Source organism: Anoplopoma fimbria, chromosome 15 (genome assembly GCF_027596085.1).
Source record: "Anoplopoma fimbria isolate UVic2021 breed Golden Eagle Sablefish chromosome 15, Afim_UVic_2022, whole genome shotgun sequence".
In the NCBI taxonomy this organism is placed as follows: Eukaryota; Metazoa; Chordata; class Actinopteri; order Perciformes; family Anoplopomatidae; genus Anoplopoma; species Anoplopoma fimbria.
This window is the reverse complement of record NC_072463.1, coordinates 19838472-19862493: the sequence shown is the minus strand read 5'-3', so window position 1 is coordinate 19862493 and position 24022 is coordinate 19838472. Positions and strand designations below refer to the sequence as shown.

Here is a 24022-nt window from a genome sequence, read left to right as displayed (position 1 = left end):
GGGGAGCAGAAGCATGTCACCATTTGTCACATGCCACTGGGGCACAAGCTGAGCAGCAGGCACACCCTCGGGTGTGTTAGGCCAGGAGGGAGCGCTGCAGCTGCCAGTCTCAGGCAGGTTCCCGCTTGTCCCATGCTGTCCCCCTGGGACCAGCCACCCAAATGTCCCGAGTCAGTTGTCTGGGACGATTTGACCTGTGATCCACCCATCTGGATGGAAGGCTGCATGCATTGAGAGGCCTGCTTAGCTTCCATCACCCTGAGGAAGGAGTCATGATGATCAGGAGGCCCATCTGGGGATAGAGATCCCCCCTGGAGAGTCCGAACCTTGGAGTCCTAAAGATGCCCCCTTTACTGTACTCCTCTTGGCTTTTCATGCCTGCTCATTCTCTGCACTGCTGCTATGATAGTCTCAGTCCTGAGCCATGGCACTGAGCAAAGGGGGAATTCACCTGCCACCCCAGGTGAAGTCAGCCAAAGCCTGCTGGAGCGTTAAGCAAAGCATAGCATAGATACATATGTTATGTCTCCGTGACAGTGCTTATCATGCAGCTCAAGGGCTCCAATCCTTTACCCAATGGTTATATCTCACACAGCATTGGATCCATGTCCGATGCATATCTTGGCTGACAGCATAGTTGAAAGCCTGGAGCATGACAGACATGTAAAAGTATACATTTTATACCCAAGTGCGCTGAGCATTGTACGCCACGGCTTTTAAGTTCCTACGCTGGGCTGCGGCATGTGTTTACCAGTGCATTGTTTGTAGAGCCTTGATGATTGGTGGCTATTGGAAGTGATGCAGAACCAGACAGTGAGCGGTGCCATACTTTCAGGATGCTGTGACCACATGGGGCAGCATATGGAGCTATTTCCTCTGCTCTCTCCAGGACTTTTTAGACATGTCAGTTGGGCCTTAATCATGCATTTTTCTGCATGAGGGGAGAACTGGAGTATCTGTGCCGAGCTGGCTCCTGTGCCCTGCGGTTCTCCACCAACACAGTCAATCAATAGCGCCCAGCTCCACTGTGTGCACAACATGCACGCACACAAACATGCACACAAAGGCAGGCACACACAGAGTTTACCGTAGTCCCATTTAGGAGCTTGTGCTTATTCTGTCCATTATTCAGGCCGACATGCTTTTCGACCATTTCCTTATTGTCATCATGCTTTTTAATTAGAGGAGAGTGGGAACTGGTGGATAGGGGACCATACCTCAATAGTTCAGCCTTCCAGAGACTCAGGGACATTTTTCAAGGTCTAAACCCACCCTCCCCTCACATGCACAGCCATCTCTAAGTCCCCAGCCACCCTTGAGAGGGAAGCACAGCCTTCCATGTGCATAAAGTTGAAATAAACTGCAGTCTGTATTTTCATTGGGGAAAGTGAACCCAATTTACACGCTGCTCCATTGGAGAGGAGCACTCTAGCGTACCCTAGCTGGTAATCTCGCCCAGATTCCCCCTTTGTGTCCTGCATTATTGTTGAAATAAATAACCTTTCACTGCAATCAGTGTGGGGATCTTCACTTAAATTATCACCCCACAGATAGCTCACTCATGATCTGCTTCTATATCCATTAACTATCCGGGAAAGTGATTTATTGGTGAAGGGTAAGAAAAAAAAGGAATGAAGAGGAAAGCGAAGCAGTCAGTTTGGTTAGACAATAGTGCCCTCTACTGTTTGCAGAGTGGATGGCTCTGGCAGACTGTGGAAGCTGGCACTGATAAAACCTTCAACATTAATGTGCTGATGAAGTCATGTCTTCGTGCCTAAAGCCAGTTCATAAGAGCCTTTTAAATACAGCCATTTTTAATTACAATGACCAAACCAAGAAGGGTTCTTTCAGATACCTTCATTTAAAAACAATTAAGGGGCCAATACATGCAATAAAAACAAATCCAGATCAGAAAAAAAAGCATCAGAAAAGCCAATGTTAACAATTTGTTTACTGCAAAAGCCACCAAAAAGACAGAGTACACTTCAGATGGATGTATGGGCATGGACAGTATGCCCTCTTTCAGTAGCAATTCAAGCCAGCCCCCCCCCCCCTCTTCATCCCTCCATCCCCTCCTCCGCAGTCCCTCCTTCCCCACACTCCTGTGATGTGTCGTTACACGCTCGGCTGGCTCCTCTTCCATGACAGACTGTTACTTCCTGGAGCGGAAACGCATTTGATTGTTAACATCTGGGCCATTACAATTGCAAACTAGGGCTCTGTACATCAATCAGGAAGTGATTTCAAAACAAAGAGACCGTCCTCCAATCAATCTATTGGGAAGCGGGGGCATTACATGCTCCTGTAATCCTGGCTAATTAGCGGGATAATGGGAATGAGATTTATGAATCTGCTGAGGAGAGTGGAGGTGCGAGGGCACACTCAAATTAGCAGGGATGCACGCCAGCCAGGGCTGCAATAAGGAGGATGTGCTGTTGGTTTTTATCAACTTCTTGCTGCCGGGCCACCTTTGGCTCAGTGTCGCTGTGAAGGGAGCATCACAGGCTAATGTGCAGGCACGATGCGGGGCACTGTTACAGTACATGAAATCTCTGTTTGAAAGGGGAGTTGAACATTGTGTTAACATCCACAAAAATAACATTTTCAATTTCTCCATGCTTCTGTTAAACATCTGGTATTTCACAAAAAAAGTGTGTATACTGTACACAATCGCAGAATTAAAGTAAAGCATTTGAGGGAACATAGTCCTTTTAACAGCGGACACATTCAGTATATTTTGTATCCGTGGATGTGCAGCTTTAGATTGTTTCCTTAACACAATCTTTTTCGAACCATGGAACCCTTTTATAGGGACTTACAACAAATATGGACATACAAATATGGACATACATCAGTATTAAGTACAGTAATATAGGGACATTATCAATCGCCCAATAGACATCAGTTGTTTACACTATGTTACTGATTTAAGTATACACAATTGATGATGAGCGACTCTGAATCTGAGTTTATTTTAAGAAAACCAGCTAACAGAGAAACAGCCGCAGATTGTGTTGTCGATTGCTGATTATGGATGCACTCTTGGTTCATCCCTGCGGTACCCCAGGGTGTCATTGCACCCACTTCAGAAACCACTGCTATGTCAGTCATTGTCGATGTGAAGATATTGCGATTTTGAATGCTATGCAGCATCCTGGTTGCTCGATTGCCTGCGGTGTCATTTGCGTGACTGAAACATTCTGGAAGTCTGACCTGAGAGTTTTGAGTTAAATCATCCTCCATCTGTTTCCCCTAAACTCTCCCATCATCCTCCATAACAGACGAGGCAAAAGAGAGGAAAACAGAATCCGCGTTTCTCCATTCATAGGTCTCCCAGAATTATTTGTTGACTGAGTGAACGATGGAGAGTGTATGTACAACACTGACTGCGTGGCGTTGTGTGTGAGGCAGTGTTTCCCTGGAGGCGGCTGCCTCTGAGCCACCCTGAAGCCTCTTCCTCCCCAGCGGCCTCGGGCCTGACCTTGCCCACTGGCGGGGGACATCTCCCATTAAAGCAGCGCATTGTGATAAGGCCATTTCTTTTCCTTCAGCATCCCTTTAATGTCATCCCTGAAATATGAAGTCATTAAGCGATATTAAAACAGTGCTGACAAACTAATTAACAGAAGACATTATACGGGATGGGCTCGATTAATCCGCTTTAATTGCTCTTTTAAATGGGGGCTCCAATTAAAATTAATAAAGATTTACTGGTGATCACACCAAACTACACCAAGAAGTGGTTGTCTGAAGGGCAGGCTAAAGTCAGCGGCCTCCATTCTCAAGTTGTGCTCCCTATTGCTCCCTGCGCCCTCCCAGAGTGAGGCTGCCAAAAGAAAAATCCCGTATCTACGAGCAGAGGATTAAACAGAGGAACTGTCCCAATGCCCCCAGTCCCACAGCTGCTTTTGTCTCCAGCTCAGGGGTGTTTGATCCTGCCTTAGTCTCTCCAGGACCCTGTTAAGGAGACACAGGCTCATTCTCCTATTAATATCACACCACACACATACATTGACTGTGCACAGTCAGTCACGCTTTTTTTTTAACCCGCAAATGCATAAAATACGATGTTGACAATTATAAAAGATTTCACAGTGTCCGTTTCCCTGAAGTCCTCGCTGATATGGGGAAAGAAAAGAGCAGTGTTGAAGAAGCCCTCAGTAGCGGTTCAGTTTCTACACAGTGACAAGTGCACCTCTGTGTGGAGACTTTTGCACACGGCAGAATCTGATGCTGCGTATTTAATGGCTTTAACACAGATTTATAGAGTGATTTAATTTCAAATGAAGACTAGTGGCTAAAATGTTAAATAAAAATAATTGTTGTTTGCACTAAGAGTGTCGTACGTGCACTGTGAAAGATGAAGAAATGAAGTGTGAGGCCAGCTGAGCTGTGTGTACTACATCATAGATTCACTAGATGATGCTGTTACTCTTTTTTGTTCATCTCCAAGAACTAAGCGATTTATGTGAATTAATTTTGTCTCTTTCAGTGTGTGACTGAGAAAACTACAGCTTCTTTTAAATAACAATTTAATATGAATGTTAATTTTAAAGAGTTTAAAAGTGTGACACAAAGCATCTGTTCCTACACAGTGTTTTTGAGTTTCATGACGTGCTGTTGCCTTTCACTTTTCATTTCATCTTCATTACAAAGCATGCTGTGTTTTATCTGAGACTATACGGAACATAATTTCATATTGCGCCGTTTAAGTTGAAGCCTTGTCAGCCAGAGGCAGTCCAACAAGCTGAAGGTATTTTCTTTGTTTTCTTTCATTATATCAGAGGTTACCAAGTCTTGTTCAGAAAATGTTACACAACAAATTAATTTTAGCAAAGCACTTTGGTTCAACCAGAGGCTTTTTAATTGAGTAGAGAATGTAAATCAATTTACTGAAGACAGATCTAATTGAAAAGAAATATCTATTAAAAGATTAGTGGGGTTTATTGTCTCCAGTCTTTGTCATCAACCAATTCAACTAATGTTTTAATTTCCTTAATGTTATCATTTCTGATGTAATTGGTGCTTGGGTGCCTAATTGCTTTTCCTATTAAATGTTTGGTTTTACGCACTGACAATGTAGTTTAGTGATAAGAAACAATGTACGTTTATAAAAGTGGTCAGCGCTGTTGTGCAATCCTGTTCTTTAACTCTTTATTTCAAAGGCACCTTGTTGACTTTATGTTAAAGTTTTGGGATAAAATGACCTGTAAACATATAACAGTGTCGATGTGCTAAATACTTCAACGCTGCTCATTCACAGTGAAAAATATACAATCGGCATTGAATTTAATTCCTCACATTTAATTCACTGTTGTGATTTTGTGGTTTATATTAAGCTCAAGGCATCCCAAAAAAAAGCTCATGTGAGATTTTTCTGACATTACCATACTTGCGCGTGTGCTTGCCTGTGCTAGTTTGCTTTGAGCGGGTGCCTGGAAGAAAGAGTCAACGGGTTTTGTTGAATTTTGCTTTGGTGGCACAACTGTGATATGAGGTCACCTCGGGCGTTAGTCATGAGGAGGGAATGCATTGTGGCTGTTTTTAAGACATGGCAGTTGTCCGCATCCGCACCGGCCACACAATGAATGCAGGCCTTAGAAAGTTGACTTGAATTGGCTTCGGTGAACAATGTGAACAGCATAGTTTGGGGGACATTTAACCGCTGGCTGCTGGACGTGGATTAGAGGCACCTTAGGGGCACGGCAGAGGCTCACAGTATTTCCATAGGGAGGGTTGAATTTATACAACAAAAAGCAAAGCCTTTACCTGGTGTGTGTTTTTTAAATGTTAAAATATGCGAAAGCATTGCCAAAGAAGACCACAACACACAAGTTGTATATTATAATTTAGTGCATCTTTAGTTTCAATAATCATCCAGTACAGTGTCTGTGAATGAAATATCTGGAAATGATTGTACTTTACATGACCTTTTATACATGATAATAAAACCCACAACAGTCACTTGCATTATTTCCACATGCACATTCTGGGGAGCTAAACATTTACAACATAATTGTAGAACACTATGCAACATAAAACAGCAGCACATGTACATTTACACAACACACACAGCTCTGAAATGAAATGGAATCAAAAGCAAACTAATACCAATAGTAATTGCCCAAAAAAACTTTTCCAGTTCAGCTAAATCAGGCTACGCTATAGTTTCATAATAAAACATTTTTAACACACCTACAAACTCAGTAACTCTCTAAATGTGTTGAGGCAGATTATACAAGTAAACACTTAGAGAAGAATAAACAGCATTAACATTTCGGAAATAATTCATTGTTTGTAAAAGCAGAACATACAGCATTTTAGACTATATAGCTTATTAATATTTAAAATGATGTGTCGGTGTGTGTGTTTTTACAGATCTACAAAATGATTCATTATCCAACGTCTAAATTTCACCTCACTAAAATGCACTACAAGAAAGAATGAAATAATTCAGGAATTGTTAGTGATTATCTCCAATTCCTTCACTGTTATAATGATCCACTTCAGCCTATAAATAAGAAGATGTCTTGAATTCATCCGGGACGTCACTGTCCAGTTTACAGATCACCTTGTATATGGCCTTTTTCCAAGAGGGGTCTGAATCTTTGGCTGCAGAAATGGCACTGTAAAACTCATGCAAGGTGATCTCAGAAACCTCCAGGAATCTGTCCGGAACCTGTAAAAGAGGGAAAAATTTGAAAACCCATGAGTGAAATCAATCTGGTTAAAATCATATTCTAATGGCGAAGAAAGTGCTTTGTGTGATGCTGTGTTAAAAGCATTCTGAACAATCTGTCTTGAAGACCTGTAGCGAAAATTCTTCAAACACTCAAAGTGATGAAAGGGAGCTCATGTCTTTGTTCTCTGCACACATACAACAAATGCAATGCTGCAATCATTAGCTTTCATTTCGATGCCTCTTTGATTAGCTAGTCTTGTTTTCCTGAACCTAAACTAACTACTGGTGAGCTTTCTTTTCAGGGATTCTACCCGATGCTGTCAGGGCCAGTCAACAAAACACCATTGTGAATCCCACCAGGAATATGGAAGATTTAAATAATTTGGTAGAAGACCTGAGGTTAGGTATAAACTTGTGGTTGAGGGTAAAGGGAGATGCCCATAACTACAGCAGGGTCCATAAAAACACATCAGATGCAAGGGATGCTGGGAGAAAACCGCCCTGCAGCCCTTGTTTCCCATCCACTGACCAGTTAAAACAACAGTTGTTGGCACAAGTTATTTTTCTTTCCCCTCATCTCCTGACACAAAAGCATCCCTGGGAAAGGAATGTCTTGGTCCCAAGGTAAAGAAAACGGTCCCGTCCCTTTCCCACCAAACAGCCTTCTCCCTCGGAATCCACAGCGTCTTTCTCAGCATTCCGCATCAGTAGCAATCTCGGTCTCGCTCAGGCGTACTGGTCCTCTAATCCTGAGTTGTTTTAGTGGGATTTCGCGGCTTCCTCTTCCCACAGTTTGATAAAGCATCACTCTGGAGTTTAGATAATGGCTGCAAAGGCTGGCCAGCCACAGGTGCAGTGTGACACACAGGAGTACATACTTCAGCAGGTTAGTAACTGCTGTGATGGATGTGTCAATGCCAATGTGTTAAAGGAATAGTCGGACATTTTGTGAAAGACCCTTATTCACTATCTGGTGGATTTAGATTGACACCACTCTGTATTGTCTCTCACTACGCACCTTCAGAGCCCACTAATTAACGCTTTATATTTCATTTGATTTGTCAGTGCAAAACACTGAAGTGTAAAAACAAGAATTCTAAATGTTTTCCAGGAAGCTGCTCAGGAATAAAAGACAATAAGTTCCATGTTAATGGAAAGTTTAAAAAGGGGCTGGTAGGTGGATTTTGTTATTTGTTGTTGATACGCTAGCTGTTTGCCCCTGTTTCCAGTCTTCATGCTAAGCTAAGCTTATCAGCTAGTGGCTGTGGCTTCATATTGACCTGACAGAAATGAGAGTGGTATAAATATCATCATTCAACTGTCTGCCAGAAAAACAATTAAGTGTATTTCCCAAAAATGTCAATGTTTGGTTCAAAATATCTATCTAATAGATATTATACTATCTAATCTGATGTAATGTTTTTCCTAATGTAAGATTCGTGGTGGATTAACCCTCAGTGGATCAAGAATAGAACTGCAAATATGTTCCTCCAATTTAAGAAAAACTTGTTTATCTGTTACACAGTGTACATACAGAATGAGAGCAGTACCTCTTTTGACAAAACCACAAAAGCAAGATATAACTATCTCGATGCAGAAGAGGAATGACTGTTGAGTGACACTTACGTGAAAGTCATTGGCTTTATTGTAGTGCATGTTCAGTGCCCGGAACAGCTCTGAGTCCCTGCTAACTGTCATGTCTTTGACATCACTGATGCCGTCAACGATGGCCTGGCGGGCAAACTTCTCCATCTGGATGTAGTAGAACTCCCTGAAGTTACTGAACCACTTGATCAGCTGAGAGGTAATGCAGCGGTTGAACTGGAGAGAAAAAAAGCGTGTACCATTTATAAGTTCGCAGCAGACTAACAACCGGAGGAGCCCCTGCATCGAAAAGAATCTGTCCAAATGGATTGTCTTTGAGCGAAACAATAAACAGCTCCAATAACTGCTTTTCTGACCTGTGATCTCTCTGTGAGGAAGGGAAATAAAAGTTGGGATCATCCTTTTCGCGATAAATGAAATGTGCATTTCAATTTCAGACTTCAATTAGAGCATACCAACATTTTTAAATATGAATGCTTTTCAATTAAAAATGAAATGGCCGTCTGATGCTTTGGCATTAGCCCCCCCTTTCCATAATTGACTGAAACCCATCATTGGGTACCTGTAGGGCAAAATGCCACCAAATGGTCTGTCACTCTACGCGACATTAATTGCTCTGAGCTTTTCCCACCAATGTCCGGGGTGAAAAAACATCTGTCAGGGCTCTGTATTTCTAAACTCAGTCTTGACATTAGTCTTGTTATTCTATCTCCTCATCCAGAAAGACAGAAAAAAATGCCTAAGGGCTGGGCAGGCATCAAAGACGCTTCTTCCCTCTGGTGTGGTGGGTGAGAAAGCGGCAGCATAAGGACAGAAGGAAGCTTCCCTCTCATTGACTCGGGCTGATAGGATGGAATCAGACACTGGGATTAGGTGCTCTTTTGTTCAGTGCCACTTCCCACCACAGGATTGTAAGCAAGGAGGAGACGTTCGCAGGGCTGCAGCAACAGCATCCTCCCCCCTGACCCGGGGGTCAGAACAGATTGAGAGGCAGGGGCCCGCACTGGCTCAGAGATCCAGGGCCACGGTGGAGGAAGAGAAGATAGGAGAGGAGAAGGAAGAGAAACTCAGGAGAAAACTGGAGGGGATGCAGGAGAGGAGGTATGAGTGGGAGTTTGTAACATAAGCAGAAATGATATCACGTTCCTATTGGAAAAGACTAAATAGAAGGAAGCAGAGATAAATTGGATGAATGAGAAAAGCTAACGACAGGAGACAGATAGGCTGACAAGAGAGAAGACAAAAAGAGGAGGCATGACACGAGCCCAAGGCCAAAATACACAGGATGTTGTGTTTAGGGCCAGCTCATCGCCGCCTGGTTGCTGCCGCACAAGTCTAATACCAACTCTCTGTTGACACTCAATAGCAATGCCTTGCCTACAGAGTCCTTTGTCACTCCATTTGCTGACTGGAGTGGCTTTTTTAAAGAGAGAATGCCCCTGTATCTCCCTCTGCCCCCAGGACATACTAGCAGCTCAGTGGCTTTGTTATTTAAACCCTCTGCGTTTTTGTTTCTCTCCTCCGACACACTGCTGATTTTTCTGTCCCGAAAAATACACTGACAAGTAGATACCGGGGAGTTAAACGCAGGACAAACAATCCTGCAGGTTTGTTTGACATGTTGAATAAAAAGTGAGATTTATTTATATGTTAAAAAGCAAATTACCTTGACATCAGGGAAGAAGGTTTTCAGCACATTGGAGCTGGGGTAGCGGGTGTAGAAGAACATTAGCTTTGCCTTCTTCAGATGGCTCGGGGTGAGGCCCTCCTGGATGTTCACATTTAAGTTAAGGTGGAAAAAACTGACAATTAAATACAACACACCACACAAAGTCGTGTGCAAAGTGATAGCAGACCAGAGTATTGTGTTGCCTCAATCTTCAGCTAAATTGAATTTCCCTAAAGAACAGCTCGGCATTAACCGGGGAGTCAATAATGACCCTAACATGTGCTTATTGCCAAAACAGAATTACGAATTAGATTAGGGATTTTTAATTAGAGAGCGAAGCACTTCATGCCTGGCAGTTAAGACAGCTTGTTTTGAAATGTTTGGAAAAAAGGAGTTGATTTTCTGATATAATTAAGTTGATTCAAAGAAGACATATGTTGCTATATTATTTTTCCTCGGGAAAAAAAAACCCCCGCAAAAATTGTAAATTTGGTAAAATCTTTGTTACAGATAATAATAATGTTTTCTTAACTGTTTTTTTAGGTTAGTGGTAAATTTAAAAAAAAGAATAGTGTAAAGTTTCCTTTATTGACAATATTAATAAATTCAATACCTTTTCAAGCTTCCCCTATTGCAATGAAGATGGTGGAGCATTTCCTCTGTAGTCCACCACCACGCCTTAGGTCATAATATTTCCTTATCAGGTCCCCAAGCCATACATTTATTAGGAAAGCCTACCTTTGAAATATGGAAGTTGGGATGAAAGATTTATGTGGTATTGTTCAAAGAGAAGCAGAGCTCTTTGCTCTGTAAAGATAAAGCGAATCCTGAGAGGCACCACATAATATTCCTATCTAATGTGCCACGACTAGAGAATCAACAAACCTGAACACTTCTGTGACTATTTTAGGATAATTTACTTTACAAAGACCGAGGGTGAAGACATTACTTATTTCAATTAAATTAGGCGAAGAATCATGAAATTTAGATTATATTTGATTTGAATGTCAGCAAACACAAACTAAAAAAACATTTCCCCCCCTGAATAGAACAACTTATCCCAGAGGGATTGTTTTTCTTGAGATCCTATGAGGATGAAAAACTGTTATCTTGCACTCTATTTCAATCATGTACATTCTGACAAAGGTATCCAACAACAAATGCTCAAGACAAGAGCTCAAGTGTTATGGTTGGGAGGCACTTTTGGTTTCCACCAGCACTCAGATATGACCTTTTAGATGCACCCCTATCACTCTGATGATGGAGAAATAGATCCTGCACCTTTTCAAGTCTGAAAAAACGACGCTTCCTGAAACAGAAACCGATGCTTTCTCTGCCTTTGAAAAATTGGCTTTTGTTCCTGGCAATTCTTATCAAAGCCTTGTATTCCTTTTTATTTGTCTTTTTCTAAACTTAAAGTCATTACTCTGCTTAGATTAAAGAAGACGCTATAATTTTCTATGGGGTTAGCAAGATCAAAGAAAAAATTCTCCTTGAAGTTTGTTACTGGAACTGCCCATGCTGCAATGAACCTCAACCAGCCATTGTTCAAATAGAAGAGCTGAAATATAAGGAGTTTGTATAAAATAAAAGGAAAATATAGTATATATAAGATATTATCAAACAAACCTGCTGTAACAGGAATAGTACAGAATATTATTATTTGAGATCACGGTTTTCACTGCTAATTCTATCAATTCGAGTAGATTTGTTTTTTTTACATCTGCATAAATAAATGTATAATAAAATGTAGCCATTCTATAAAAGTTGTTTTTTGTATTTAGACAGTAAAGTAATTTTTTACATCACTGCACTTTTAACCTCCATATGTCAAAAGCAAACATCTGTCTATTCTATATAATTTCTTATCATCATTGTTAAACAATATATTGTCTTTATACCTGCATCAAGAAAAAGCAGAAAGCAGAGCTGCTCTGGCTCTAAATATTTTTTTTTATGTGAAAGGATATGTTGAGTGACATGTAGGGGTTTCGTTCCATGCTCTGCAGTTCACCGCACTCGATCTTGACATGAGGGAGACACAGACCGTCGACCGTCACCGCCCCCAGGGCCGAGGCACGGGGGTGGTGGCCGAGGTGGCTGGATGTCACCTTGGACCTCATGGCGATGGCGTCCCAGGGCAGGTCCACTGAGTCTGGGGAGGTTCTGTCCATTGATGGGGGCATGCAAGGGAGACCCCCGAAGTTGGAATGGGGCCCGTACTTAAGAAGATGCTCTAGGATCTGACTGTCATGCAGAGGGGTGCTGTAATTGAACTGAAACGGCGTCTGGTGCACAGGATAGGGCCTCTTCACAGTCGGGGTGACTGCACTCAGAGGGGTCACGGCCGGCTTGCGGACCACCAGTGACAGCGCCTCCGTCTGGTCCTGTGGGCTTTGAGCCTCGGCGCTTTCATAATACTCCAAAGAGCGGGGTTTCACTGCAGCCTCCTCGGCCTGGGGCTGCTCCTGGGTGGAGCCGGCCTGCTGGCTTTTCCTGTCTGCACCGGCACTGATCAGCATCTCTGGAGATGAGCACATGCACTGCTGAGGGGACAGATCAAGCCCTGTGGAGGACACCTTCTTGAACACCTTGTCCACGCAGTCATTCACAGCCCTGGAGAGCTCCTGCTTCAGGGTTTCCTGCAGGTTCTGACTTTCTCTCTGGTGTGCCAGATAACCAACTACTTTCATTCGGTCCTTGCACTCTGCAGTCACCCTGCTATTCTTCCTTTCAAACTCATCTTCAGTGTTCACGTAGCACGACTCCGTGCTTTCTCCCAGGGCGTCATGCTCAACGGCGACTTCTGTCTCATCTCTGTCGTTGTGTTCAGGGTCTTCTTGGTTGTAAACTTGAATGAACTTTTCCTGGAGCTGACGCAGGAGCCTTTGCATGCTGTGCAGCTGCTCTTTCAGCTTGTGACACTCCTCATCCTTGGTGTTACAGTTGTCACTACTGCTGCTTCCAGGTCGTCTGTTTGCCGGTCCTCCTACACTGTGTTCCTGATGCTGAGGCAACCGCTGCTTACGTTTGTTCTCCCTGTATGCCTCTCTGGCCTCTCTGGCCTCTCTGGCCTCTCTGGTGTCTCTGGCATCTGTGTCAGACCTCTCGCTGTCTCCGTGCGGCCTGCTGTTGGGAGAACCCGCCATGACCCTGATAATGTTCTCCACTCTGGCCCTCTTGGCCTGCAGGTGGTCAGGCACGAGATGCTCCCCCTCCATACCGGCTCCTGTAGAAACGTGTCCACCGGGGGAGGAAGCTTCCACCGTGCTGTCTTTTGAGGACACGCTGCACTGGTCCTCCTGGCCGGAGTCAACAGCAGTGGAGCCGGAAAGGTAGAAATGGCTTTCATCTAGTGCCCTCTTATTGTGGATCGTCTTGCGGAGGAGTTGAGAGATGATGGATCCGCTGGAGTACGAGGCCAGAGGCTCTTCATACATGTTTCTGCGGAAGCAAGGCAACATGACTTCAGGTTTGTCGTCTTCCAGGCAGCCTTCACTGGAGTTGTGCATGTTCTGGTCGGGAAGACTGAGGTTCATGCTCACTGAGAAAACCGGCTCGGGCTTCAGCTACTAAATGCACTTTTGCAACTATGAAATGCAAGAATCTGAAAAGACAGAAAAAAGGAACACAGTTAAGATAATAAATATATATATTTTTAAATGTTATAGCCCTTTATTATTCTTAAATCTTGTATGAGTATTTCTTATATTGTTTATTTTCTTTTACAATTTAAAGTGAAAAATATTTGAGTCTTAATTATTTTTGTCTCTCTGCCTGTTGTTGAACAGTGGCATTCAAATAAACAGTTATGACAATAGCATGTAATATCTGTTTATGCTTTGGGTATGTAGCAAAAATAAAGTACATTCATTTCTGTAATGATCAGATTAATCAAATCGATACAACATTCACGGGTAATTCATTTTGTTTAGAAAACCCAAAATTACACTTTGATTTGAAATGAATTTCTGTTACATATGATAGAAAATCAAAGAACACTACATCATTTGCAAGATGCTCAGTTCTTTAAAAAAAAAGAGAGAAAAATAATAAATCCTCAATCTTATGCAATAAGGTATTGCGTTATTTTGTATCATTTCATCTTGGGGTTGTAATAATGGATAACACAAAGGATAAAAAGAACAGCTGTTATGTACCCATGAAAGATAAATTACAGCTTCTAAAAGCAATTGACCACCACGCACAAGAAACGGCTCTGTGTACATTATTTACAAGAGAATGTATTATGAAAACCTTTTTTTCTAGTTGTGATTTTAAGCAATGATCAAGAGATGATCATGGTTAAAAAGTAAAAAGCTAACTAACTGATTCTACAGTCACTGGTTTCATCCTTTTATGTGTTTTTTAAATAATATTCTCACACGATGAGATGCAAGTACATTGTTAAATTAATTAAAAATATTTCTGTATATAGAAATAGAATTAATGGAGTTCAAACATAATCAACTTTTAATTTCTATGTTAGTGGAATCTATATCAGTCCCACTTGTGTCTATATTTCTTACTTTAAATTTAATTAAACCTTCTTTCGGTACCAAACTCCTTTAGGAGAATATGTATAAACGATTCACCGATCTCAAGAAGCAAAGTTTGAGATAATTTAATTGTCCTATTAGTTGTGGACATTAGGAATAATTTCAATGTTTACTCTTTACATTTTGAAAATCCCCTGCAGTGTAACAGTCTGTAGACCTCCTGGTTATTAATAAATGGTGAATTAGCTGAAGCGCACTGCCTGAAGAACATCAAATTCAAAAAAAATGTTTTTAAATTGAAACTTATTTATAAACTATACATAATAATACTTAATGAGCTAAACTACATTTAGCTATAAAAAAAAAAAAGAAGGAAAATTTCAATTAACACTTTAAATTAAAAATGAAATAACAACTCACCAAACAAGAGATTATAGTTGTCAGCTGTAGGCTGTTGTAAAAAAAAAAAAAAAAAAAAAAAAAAAAAAAAAAAAAAAATGATGCGTGGGAGTTTCAAAAGCACCTCTCAAGAAAAACCACTAGACTCAAGTGATGAGTTCTGAAGCGGGGTGAGCTGCAGACACGCATGTGTTACTCACACACTCCTACAGGGCTGCGGTCTCACCACGGTGCACACACACAGGCAGAGTGAGCGGCACTGACGGGACCCTACCTGTTGCGCCGGGATGTGCTGCCGAGCCGATGGCCTGCGCAGACTGTGAGTTGGACAGTAGGAGAGGAGAGGCATCACACAGAGCTGGGGCGTGGCCATGCGATGGCAATGAGGTGGACTCACATCACCCACATAATGTCAAGAGGAGGAACATATGTGTAAGGTGTTGGAGTGATGGTCTACTCATAGTGGTCTACTCGCAGTGCCTACTGAATTACCAAAAATAAACATTGCAGAGGCAAATGGGAGATATGAATAGGCCATATTTGTGATTGTCACCTTTAACTGGACAATGTATACATACATGATTTAGGCCTACATAGACCAATAGGGACTAATCTGTGGTCTTATGTGTCCCTTAAAGGGCAATTGGTGGCCCAGCACTGAAACAGACGCATCGTGAAAAAGAAACCACAATTAAACTGAAAGAAGACAAGAGTGAAGCCTAAAGCAAACGCGTTGGATAAGTACAATTTTGTTTTAAAATGTGAATTTAATTGTTCATATCCTCTGCAGCATATTTGAAGGTAATGGTCTAAACCTACTCAGAGATTAGCTTTGTCAGTTAAACTCGTATATATTATTCTGTTCTTTTCTGTTTTTATATTGTTATCCCTTATCTTATCTTATCTTATCTTATCTTATCTTATCTCTGTACTATTCTATTCTATCGCAGTGGCCTGTAGGTATATTTGATTCTGTTCTATTCTGTTTTTATATTGTTATCTCTTATCTTATCTTATCTTATCTTATCTTATCTCTGTACTATTCTATTCTATCGCAGTGGCCTGTAGGTATATTTGATTCTGTTCTATTCTGTTTTTATATTGTTATCTGTTATCTTATCTTATCTTATCTTGTCTTGTCTTATCTTATCTTGTCTTATCTTATCTTATCTCTGTACTATTCTATCGCAGTGGCCTGTAGGTATATTTGATTCTGTTCTAATCTGTTTTTATATTGTCTTATCTTATCTTATCTTATCTTATCTTATCTTATCTTATCTTATCTTATCTTATCTTGTCTTATCTTATCTTATCTTATCTTATCTCTGTACTATTCTATTCTATCGCAGTGGCCTGTAGGTCATCTGTAAAGGTAGTTGTTGACTTTATGTGGGGATCATTTTTCAGTGGCCACTTTTTAAAGTTGTCTGGAGGGATTCAGAGGGGACCACAGTGAGGACTCCCCCCCCCTCCCCCCACTCGGGAGCACTTGGTTTGCCCCACACTACTTCCTCTCTTCTTCCGGGTTCCCGCTGTGACCGGAGATCCCTTCCGCTGACAGGCTGCTGTCAAACGGCCACCATGTTATCCCATTCCCGGTGTCTCACCAGGAGCTTCGGCCGCTCCGTCTCTGCCATCCGCCAGGTAGGCAACAAGCACAGTCACACGTTGCCCCCCCTCCTCTTTGTGCAGCTCGCAACAGGACTCCTCGCCGCTTCCGGGTGCAGCACCTATAGGAGCTGTTAGCATTAGCATTAGCATCAGCTGTAGGCCACACATTGTGAGCCAAGGACGGGAGGACACTGTCTCCCACAGGTGTCTGCTGCAGCCTGGGGTTGAGCTTAAAGCGGTGTCCTCTGGGCCGGGCTGCTCTCCACTGTGGACCAGGGTGTTCAAGGAGTCTGAGCCAAACACAAAGTAACTTCATCAGGTGCAGCTGACCAGAACTTAAACCCAATAACACAAAGCTAAGTGCAGGGAGGCTGGCTAGGTGCTGCTAGCTGTCAGGTTGAGGTCATGTTAAGGTTTAAGAGAGAGACAAGAAAAACAACGAGCATTTTAGCAAACTTAATGGAAGTAATATGTTATATATATATATATAAATATAGTTATTTAAATATTTTACATTTTAAATACTCACCTGCTGTACATAGTAAAGTTTTCATTCCTTTTGTGTATTTGTATCTGTATATTGTTGTTATTGTGTTGTATATTGTTGTTATTGTGTTGTATATTGTTGTTATTGTGTTGTATATTGTTGTTATTCTGTTTGTTGTTCGCTGCTGAGGGCTACCAAACGGGATTTCGTTGCATCACTACAATGACAATAAAAACCTCTTTATTTTTATCTTTATGTAAATGGCATTTTGGTTTAGAGTAACTTTCTGCCTCAGCATTAAAGGCTGAGTCAGCAGTACAGTTTGTACAGTTTCTGATTAGTGTGATTGTCATCTTGTCAGTCAGATTAACGTTATGTGATTCAGCTTTAGTGCAGCTGTTCATAATAAGTGATGCATTGGTTCTACTGCCAAGGCCACCTGTGTATTGATTATGTCTGAAGTCGTCGTTCAGTGACCTTTGACCGACAGCGCTGACTTATCTCCTTGTTTTTGACTCCATTCATCCACAATCCCAATTGTTCTTCATTATCACAGTCAGACATAGTTATTGACCTTGAAGTCAATGTTTAAGACATCGTGTTGTTTTTTTCTGCACAATACCTCACATTGAAAAAGCTGCACACGTTTTTATAATCCTTCACTGTGTCTTGTCACAGGGGAATAATGCATTAGCTCGTCGGGCCACGGCAGGTATGTGTTGTTACTTTTCAGGCATGAAGTCTTAAATCTCAATCTGTGTTTTGGGTTCGTCCTGCTGCAAGAAGTTAACACATTGTCCATGTCACATTTTTCTTACAGCTCTATCAGCTAGCCATGCGATCACTTCAAACAACAGTGTGTAAGTACATTAACTCATTAAAACACCAAACTGTTTGAAGGGACAAGCAACTTTACGGCCAGAATTTAAGTTCAGTCCACCATTCTCACCTTAGATCTGAGGAATGTCATGGACGGTCTCCAGTCCTTCAGCCGTCGACGCTGGCTCTCACAGTGTCATTACTTTGTCACCCATGACATGTCTTTTAACCTACAGAGCCTTGCAAATGTACTATTTGTTGCATTACAACTTTGGATTTTTGTTGGATTTGATGTAATGAACCCACACAAAATAGTCAGTATTGATGTAGTGTGTGTCAAATGATCTCAGTATATGTACCAACATCTGTTCTGAAAGGCCACACCCAACCCTGACCTGTACTTCTCCAGAACTTTGTCCCTGCTTTAGGTAATTGTTAGCACCAGATTTAGTTTTTTGTTTTTTTATAGCAAAGGGGTTGAATATATGTTCACACCCCTCTTTTCAGTTTTTACAATAACAAAAAAAAGAATTAATTCAATTCTTACTATTCTGTGTCGGGTCAATTACATAAAATAAAAAAAAATATCCATTTAGTTTACAGGTTGTTATGCAACAAAGTAGGAAAAAATACAAGTGGGGTGAATGCTTTTACATGGCACTGCTTTTCAATACAATTATGGGAATATAGCATGTGCATTTGTTCAAAACACACAAGCCAAATCTGAATCGGTGTGTTGTTTTTGGACTGGTGATTAATTTAGTTAGTTTGGGGGATTTTTATAACTTGTCTGATTTGATTTTCTGTCTTTTATTTATTTTTTCAGAAAAACTGATCCCCGGTCCAGTGTCTTCCAAATTCAGTACTTCAGGACGTCTGTAGCGTACAGTATGTTTCAGCCTGCATGCCTTTTTCATTTCTACACTCATCTGAATATGAAGCACGACCACCCATGTGTTGAAGTAAAGAAATGCATATTATTTGACTAAACTTTGTTCTCCAGGAGATGAAATTGTCACAGTCAATACCCCGGCGTTTGCAGAATCTGTCACAGAGGGGGACGTGAGGTGGGAGAAAGGTAACTCTTTATATGAATTAACATTAGTTGCTTCTGTTCTGACCCTGTAAAGGATAAGGGGTTACAGATAACACCAAATCACAACCAATCTACACAAAAGTTCGTCAGTTTGCACTCTGTTAAAATAAAGCTTTCTTCTTACAGCTGTTGGAGACACCGTCTCGGAGGATGAGGTGGTGTGCGAGATTGAGACTGATAAGGTAATACTAAGTACATGTCATACAAAATCACCATGTTGGGGATTGCTGCTAGTTGTTGTGCTTTGCCCTACAAAAGTGAAAGCCTTCATAGTGTGTGGCCTAACATGAAGCATTTGGGCATGTTGTTATTTTCCCAAATGGCATTCCTCTTTACCCTGTACAAATTAATATTTGTTGGTGCTTGTGTGACAGACAGAAAAAGGGCAAATCATTACTGAAGTGTGTCAATTTCTCCTGACGATGAATTTTTTTGGAATGATTTGATCATTTCTAAAACTGTAACAAAGACATTGAACTTGTGGCGATATTAGGTTTACAATTAAATCAATGCATGAAGTCATTATTTAGTCACCAGGCAAATTTAGAAAATATCCTAGAACTATTTTCCCATACAATTATTTTGACGCTATTTTTCAAATTTCTTTCCTGCCGTTAGACGTCAGTGCAGGTTCCCTCTCCTGCTGCTGGGGTGATCGAGGAGCTTTTGATCCCCGATGGAGGGAAGGTCGAGGGAGGAACTGCACTCTTTAAGCTTCGAAAAGGAGGTCTTAAAAATTGTATTTTTCTATAACAATACGATAAATACACTTAAGTCTCTCATATCCTAACTGTTCACCTCTGTTTCTTAAGCTGGTGCTCCCAAAGCTGCAGAAGCTCCAAAAGCCGAGGCCCCGGCCGCTGCAGCCCCTCCACCACCTTCTGCTACTCCTTCTTCCTCTCCCCCTCCTCCCCCCTCAGCTGTGGGCCCCATTCCCACCACTATGCCCCCTGTGCCACCTGTGCCAGCACATGCTATGGACACCAAACCAGGTTAGTTGTCATGAGACAGACGGTCTGTGTCATGTGAGAACTGTTTTGCTTGACATCTGTGCTCTTGACCTCCAGCTTACATGATTAATCATTTTAGGCACAGGCTTTCACCAGATCCACCGGACCGATGTCTAGAGATACTAACGGCTTCTTTATGTCTTTCTCATAGTTGCAGCCATCAAGCCCACTGCCGCTGCCGCTGCACCAGCGGCTCAAGCTGAGGGAGCGGCTAAAGGAGCCAGGACAGAGAGCAGGGTAGAGTGCAAAAATCACCAATCACCAAAATAACATTGAAGAGTATCTGATGACATTTCTAGATTTGTTTAATGGTCTCGTACAGTACGAGTTGGGAGCTGTTTACTGAATCTGATAATTTTTGTATTTCGTTTAAGGTTAAGATGAACCGCATGAGACTCAGAATTGCCCAGAGACTGAAGGAAGCCCAAAACACCTGCGCTATGTTGACAACGTTTAATGAGGTTGACATGAGGTAGGAAACTCTAAATAAGGTGACCTACATTATTAAGCCCTCAAAAGTATTTTAGAGAACTAATGTGAAATGTGCTTCGCCGCATAAACACGTACAAATAAAAGTCATTAAAGGAAAAAAGACAGACCTTATAGTGTAGGGGTCCAAATCTGTTTAAAAACCTATAAACATGTTTGTAAGCAGTACGTATCCAGTAAACATACTGTATGTCAAGGGCCAGAGCAACACTTGCACAAATGGTTATAGATTGGAAACTGCCAAATAGGAAAAGCTTTTTGAAACCCGATATCCTCTTAAACACTGGAATGTAAATATTTGGTCGTAATGCCATCTAAAACGAAGATAAGAATTGTTAAAACAGGTTTTATTAATTTACAAGGAAATGTTATTGTCTGCACTTGCCCCCTGTGCTGAAGAGGACACTTTGAGGATTTCTTTTCCCCGCAAATGTGTGGTGTCGGCTTTCGGCTATTCAGGGTTTTCTATGTATCCTAATTAGATTGACATTGACGGTCTGGAGGAAGACTTCCCATGCTAGGGCTCATCTGGAGCCGAAGGAGCGAGTCAGAGCAGGAGGCTGGAGCATCTGTAGGGGCCCACAGAGACCTGCGCTCTGAGTGGAAGGGCTGCCTCAACCGATATGGGCTTTTATGACAGCCCAATAAGATTTACAGGCTCTAGAAAGTGAAGATTTTTATCGCTTCTTCTCTCCTTTCTCGGAGAGTCTGTGTCTTGGGAGGGGCTAATTGTGTTAGCGGAGAAACCCTAGAGCTTCAACAGGGTTAGAGACAGGAAAACAAACAATTAAAAAGAGAGATACAAGAGAAAAATGAGCAATGATGAAACGATTAGAGGGCCAATTTTAATAGCTTTAATTCACCACGATCTGTAACAGCATTCTTTTATAGCCATAAACATAGATGCACTGCTCTTTTTTTTTTTTTTCTTAAAAAGATTTAAGTTTTTGACATATAACTTCTATAACATAGTTACAATATATGAAAAACTATTTTCATGGAGTTAATAAATGCCATAAATGTTTTTCAATGATTATTATTCAACATTTGTTTGACAAAGCACTAATGAGCTCAGTTCATCTGTCCAAAGCTATCGTCTTCCATTATTGGCCTATTTAATTTCAGTGATTAGTCACTGGTATTACAGACATCTAGGACATAAAATCTTTTTAGTGAAAAAAATGTTAACTAAAATAAGCCTCCCTGTACCTCATATGTTTTGTAACGTGTCTTACAATCCCCAAATCTTGCTAGCCTAATTTTCATAACTACCATCAAAGTATAGTGATCAGTGTCCCTAAAATGCTAATTGATCTCTGCATATTTTATTTTTTTTCTATTTCCTTGCAGCAACATCACAGAGTTGAGGAAGACTTACAAAGATGCCTTCCTGAAAAAGCACAACATCAAGTTGGGCTTCATGTCTGCATTTGTGAAGGCGGCTGCCTACGCTCTTGCTGACCAACCTGCTGTCAATGCCGGTATAGACCTTCACAAACTGAGAAACTTCACTTTGCGGTGTCAGTCTTTGCATGCATGGGTACAAGTCACTACAAGAGTCTGTGGTGAAGAAAAGGATTTAAGTTTCAGTACATTTCACTGCCTAACCTCAAACCAACTCTAACTAATTTTCTGCCTTTATACCGCCCTGACCTATTTAGATAGACCACATGGGGGGCTAAGGGGACGGGTTGTATGACTGTATGGCTTTTACAAATCAAAAATAGTCTGTGGGGTTCATCTTCCGCAGCTGTTTGCTTGCATGTAGAAAAAAAAATGGCACACGTGAAAAGGAAATTAATCTTGGTGGAAATGTAGTGATGATTTACAGTTTTAACTTTAACATATTTCTTCTGTGTTTTAATGTTTACACTTTCTTTGTCTTTTTAGTAATCGATGACACAACCAAAGAGATTGTGTACAGGGACTACGTCGACATCAGTGTGGCTGTGGCAACGCCAAAGGTGAGACAAGTGCATTATACTGTAATGCTAAATGTAAGTGCCTGATAGTGCCTTGTCTCTAATGTGAAGGGCAGAACATTCAGTCATATTGCTTCTCTCTCAGGGTCTGGTGGTTCCTGTAATCCGAAGCGTAGAGGGAATGAATTTTACTGATATTGAGAAGGCCATCAATTTGTTGGGAGAAAAGGTAATACTTTATAGTGCATGTTATGATACATTTGGAGTCGTGTTTGTAGTTTTACACTTGAGAAAGGCTCTTCTCTTGAGATTTCCTCATTATGTGATTGATATGTGTTCGTAGGCCCGTAAGAATGAGCTGGCTGTTGAGGACATGGACGGAGGAACCTTCACCATCAGTAATGGCGGCGTGTTTGGGTCCATGTTCGGCACACCGATAATCAATCCACCCCAGTCTGCTATTTTAGGCATGCATGGCATCTTTGACAGGCCGGTAGCAATCGGTGGCAAGGTTTGTTTGCTCAATGTTAAACACGCAAATACATGAAACACACAAAATAATACGACGTAAATATTTATGGAGCGGTCCCATATTGAAAATGAATGAAGTAACTTTTAGTATATCAAAGAATAATTTAATTCATACATTTGCTGTTTTTAATTAAAAAAAAGTGCCTGGTTGGAGAAATCTCTATCATACATTACAGCTCTGTTTGGCAATTATTTAATTATGAATTAAGGATTTTTTCGCTTGTGTGTCTAATCTTGTATGCATTGTCTCATTTTCCCTTGTTTAGGTGGAGATCCGTCCCATGATGTATGTTGCCCTGACGTACGACCATCGTCTGATCGATGGAAGAGAGGCCGTCATTTTCCTGCGCAAGATCAAGTCTGTGGTGGAGGACCCCAGGGTGCTGCTCCTCGACATGTAGACCCTTGTGCACTCCAGGCCCAACCAAACAAAACCATCCCACACAAACGGTGGCTGTACCCACCTGATGAACATTATGTAACTGCAGTTGATGTATTGTTGTATTGGTTAACTAGAAAAAAAGTTTATTGGAGAACAGTTGTGTTATGCATTGGACATTTTTAAGGCCAGCAGTGATAAAAAGGTTGGTGCTGCTTAGGAAAAATGTTGGGGTCTGTGGTGCAGGTCTCTAGATCAAAAGAATATATATTCTATTATTCATCTCAACTTATTATGGCATGAATGACCAACATAAAGATAAACTGCATAGTGTCATTTCATTTTTTTGGTTGAGAGAAGAACAATGAACACATGTTGGGCCAGAAACCAAGAAACACTATGTTCTAAAATGTCCAAAGTGAAGAAATCTTTAGAGGATTTATGCCATCTGTTTCACAAAAAATGAGGGAAAATTCTCTTTATGCTGTGTAAGAAAGACTATTTAAGAAGAAAAAAAGAAAGTTTTAAACAATAAAAACTGCAATACTTGACTCAAGCTTTTGTATTGGATTTTTTTGTACTTTCATATTGGCAGTGTAGCTAAATGTACAGGAATAGACAGTAGCACAGATCGCTGTCCACCTATAATGCACAGATTGGTGACGGATTAAAATAACAACCACCATTAAGTTAGTATTTAACTTACTAAGGTGTTGGTAGGTGATGTTCACTGCTTATCATGCAATACACCTTGAATGTAAGCATTTACTTTGTTTCCGCCATCATTTATTCAGGTTTTTCCTTTAACTTCTCACCTGTCTGTA

General features: G+C 41.2%; 2 protein-coding genes across 2 annotated transcripts; one reads left to right on the top strand and one right to left on the bottom strand.

Moving 5' to 3' along the window:
* Positions 1-6132: 6132 nt before the first annotated feature.
* prox2 (prospero homeobox 2) lies at positions 6133-13495 on the bottom strand. The gene is made up of 4 exons (XM_054614502.1): positions 11927-13495; positions 9954-10061; positions 8309-8503; positions 6133-6679 (listed from the first exon to the last, which is right to left on the bottom strand). Exons 1-4 carry the CDS (start codon positions 13493-13495, stop codon positions 6512-6514), a joined length of 2040 nt encoding a protein of 679 aa, XP_054470477.1. The 3' UTR covers positions 6133-6511.
* A 2895-nt stretch (positions 13496-16390) lies between these two features.
* On the top strand, positions 16391-23770 carry dlst (dihydrolipoamide S-succinyltransferase). The gene is made up of 15 exons (XM_054613942.1): positions 16391-16498; positions 17631-17664; positions 17773-17812; positions 18598-18659; positions 18775-18849; positions 18994-19049; positions 19486-19594; positions 19680-19859; positions 20029-20114; positions 20252-20349; positions 21717-21847; positions 22257-22330; positions 22434-22517; positions 22632-22799; positions 23086-23770. The coding sequence occupies exons 1-15, from the start codon at positions 16436-16438 to the stop codon at positions 23218-23220; spliced, it is 1395 nt and encodes a 464-aa protein (XP_054469917.1). The 5' UTR covers positions 16391-16435; the 3' UTR covers positions 23221-23770.
* The last annotated feature ends 252 nt before the right edge of the window (positions 23771-24022 follow it).